This window comes from Octopus bimaculoides, chromosome 6 (genome assembly GCF_001194135.2).
Source record: "Octopus bimaculoides isolate UCB-OBI-ISO-001 chromosome 6, ASM119413v2, whole genome shotgun sequence".
NCBI classification, from domain to species: Eukaryota; Metazoa; Mollusca; class Cephalopoda; order Octopoda; family Octopodidae; genus Octopus; species Octopus bimaculoides.
In genome coordinates, this window is record NC_068986.1 from 116052885 (window position 1) to 116056284 (window position 3400).

General features: G+C 37.9%; 1 protein-coding gene across 1 annotated transcript in view; it reads right to left on the reverse strand.

Moving 5' to 3' along the window:
* Positions 1 to 3400, reverse strand: part of LOC128248082 (uncharacterized) — a 47184-nt gene that overhangs the window by 16753 nt on the left and 27031 nt on the right. Inside the window, exon 3 of the mRNA XM_052968509.1 lies at positions 967 to 1109. Within this exon, the coding sequence (XP_052824469.1) occupies positions 967 to 1109 (143 nt within the window). The remainder of the gene's footprint in view (positions 1 to 966; positions 1110 to 3400) is intronic.

A 3400-nucleotide genomic window follows, 5' to 3' on the forward strand; every position in this document is an offset into this window, starting at 1 on the left:
GAGTTATTTGTTTTTATATGAGTTTTCCATCTACTCAATATTTCGTCAGCCAAGATTGAAAAGCTACCGTCTGCCCAGACACCACTCTGGTATTCGCTTTCTATTTCTATAGTAAACAGCAAGCCTGAAGGTTGACGAGCGCTGCTTTTGTTTTTCCCTCTCGCCTCTGCCTGTCTGCTGTTGCTAAATGGCTATTGTTCATGTGCAGGGCTCAGCCATCTCTTCGACAGTTATTCTTTTATTCAAGGCAGCGAGCTGGCAGAAACGTTAGCACACCGGGGTCTGTCTTTACGTTCTGAGTTCAAATTTCACCGAGGTCGACTTTGCCTTTCATCCTTTCGGGGTCGATAAAATTAAGTACCAGTTGGGTACTGGGTTCTATCTAATCAACTGGCCTCCTCCCCAAAATTTCGAGCCTTGTGCCTAGAGTAGAAAAAAAAATGTTATTTTTTTTATTCCCGTTAAGTTTCTAGTAATTCTTCTCACGTGGAAGAAGCCGATTTAGTCGCCGATCACCTAACCATATTAAAAGTGGGTATCAGCTGCGAATTACCAGTAGAGTCACTCAGGAGAAACCAGGCATGATATCCATCCATCCATCCATCCATCCATCCATCTATCCATCGGCAGAAAACGTTGGCAGACAGCAAATGTAGGCTGTGCAAGATACATATATACACACATGCATACATACATATATGCAAACATACACACATCCATGCATACATACATGCATACATGCATGTATGCATACATGCATACATACATACATGCATGCATACATACATACATGCATACATACATACATACATGCATGCATACATACATCAATACATGCATACATACATGCATACATACATATATGCATACACACATACACGCATGCATGCATACATACCTCTAAACTTCCATATTCCGCTTGAAAATGTCTATATGAATGATACTACATTATCAGCAATGTGTTACCTTCCTGTGATACCCCACTAGAACCAGAATACGGGTGAAACGATCTACACAACTACCGGGTACAAATCCATCGAAGACGATAATCATTTCTGAGATAGAGAACAAAAGCCGTACAATGATGCCAACGGATTTCAATGTCTCGTCTAAAGTTACAGATAAAAGGAAACGTCTGGAGTAAACTAATGCTGAACTTACAGCTCTTAATATCTTGTCTGTGGATCCACATTTGTACTTATTATCTCATCTTCATGAGCTGTGGTAATAATAGATTGACACAATGATCTAGAACACAGCAAACTGACTCACATCTTATCGATTAAAAGTTTCAGAGAATGAAGATGTATTAAACATTCCAGTGAGTCACCATTTTGAGCATCCAGGAATGGATATCTGCTCATAATCACATGCGTATACAGCATGCAAACATTCGTGTACTAAAGGGAATTGTATACCCACTACATGAGTGAAAGTATATCCACACGTACACAGATACTCTCTCTCTCTCTCTCTCTCTCTCTCTCTCATACACACACACATACACACACACAACGCCTCTCACATATTTACAAATCTAGTGGAATTGTCTTGATTAAAGGAGGCTATGTCTCTCTATTAGTGACCGGTTTGAATCATGTCATATCTATCTATCTATCTATCTATCTATCTATCTATCTATCTATCTATGTGTCTGTCTGTCTGTCTATCTATCCATCCATTCATCCGTCCGTCCGCCCGTCCGTCCGTCTGTCTGTCTGTCTGTCTGTCCGTCCATCCATCCATCCATCCATCCATCCATCCGTCTGTCCATCCATCAATCCGTCCGTCCGTCCGTCCGTCCGTCCGTCTGTCTGTCTGTCTGTCTGTCTGTCTGTCTGTCTCAAATCTGTTATCTTCTACTTGATTCAGCTTTTTGACTGTGACCACGCTGGAGCATCGCCCTTGAATAATTTCAGTCGAACAAATCGACCCTACAACATCTGCTTCGTTCGTTTGAAAGGTTGGTATTGATTCTTTCGAATTCTTTTGTGAAACCACCAAGTCACGGGGACGTAAGCAATGATTTCTTGTCGTCTGGGGTTCAATGGGTTATGTTTGGATCGTCTTGTACTCAAGGCCCAAATTACAAATACGGTTACTGTTACAACACTAATCTCACTGCCTTATAATAGTCTCTAATTAATAAAAGATATATCAAAGTCTTTAAGGTCTGTACAAGTGACGAACAATATCAGTTGTGTCGCTTTTTTTAGCAGTGATTCTCCTAAAAGGTCATCAAATAATATGATGCTTTCCTATAAGGCGCCAACGTATTTTATAAACAACATAGAATGTCGACAGTAGGAAGGGACTATCACGGGGCAAATTAAAGATTCACATTATGCATTGTAATGTATGTAGAAAGTAGAACAGTAAAATTACGAAAGAATTTTTTTTTAAAGTTCAACATGTAACTGTATAAAGTCATTGTTGTCTAAATTCCCTTCAAGGAGCCTTGTTCCTCTCCTCTCTCCCTTTCGTTCTCTCACTTTCTCTCTCTTTCTTTCACTCACTCACGTTCACACACACAATCACACATTCCTCCCAAAACTTTTATTTCCTAAGATCAGCACGCTTGATATTATTGTCGAATTTCCCAAACAAAAACCGCTCTATTTTCGTACAATAAAACTTTCCTTCTTGGTACAATGCCATACATTTCAAAAGATTGAATCTACTCCAGTATTTTACAAGTATTTATTTTCTGCTTATGGGATTTGAAGTCAAAATGTAAAGGAGACATAACTAAAGACAAAATATTAATACTACAAGGCATTTAGTCAATTATTGTATTTTGCCTGCCGTTCGCTGCCGTAAGCTGGAATGATATTCAGTATTTGTTTAGAAGATTGACGACTATTCAAAATGGACGTTATTTATGACTGACTGAGCGGAAATTATTCAGTGTTAGAAGCCAAAGAAAGAAACAAGCAAAAGATACATAATTCACAGATGTAATTAAACAATAAAGGACAAACAAGCAGAACACTTTGGAAAGCCATGGAAAAAATTAGCAAGTTAACGTAAATGTCAACGTGGGATCAAGTGTAAAATATAGGAAGAAGTAATATAACCATTACAGAGGGGAAAATGGCTGAACCATCAATCGTTTGGTTCAACAATAGAAGACGCAAAGATGAACATGATAATAATAATAATAATAATAATAATAATAATAATAATAATAATAATAATAATAATAATAACGATGATAATAATAATAATAAACGGTTGATTTTGCGGCAGCAGACTAATTGTTTCAGAAGAATTTGATGAATTACAGCCGAAGGATTGAATCTCCCTTTACAACCAAGAAACTGGAAACGATGGAATAAATGGTGAAGCAAAATTGATTAAAAACTGATGCCGGACATTAACGGAACTGTTTTTATAATTG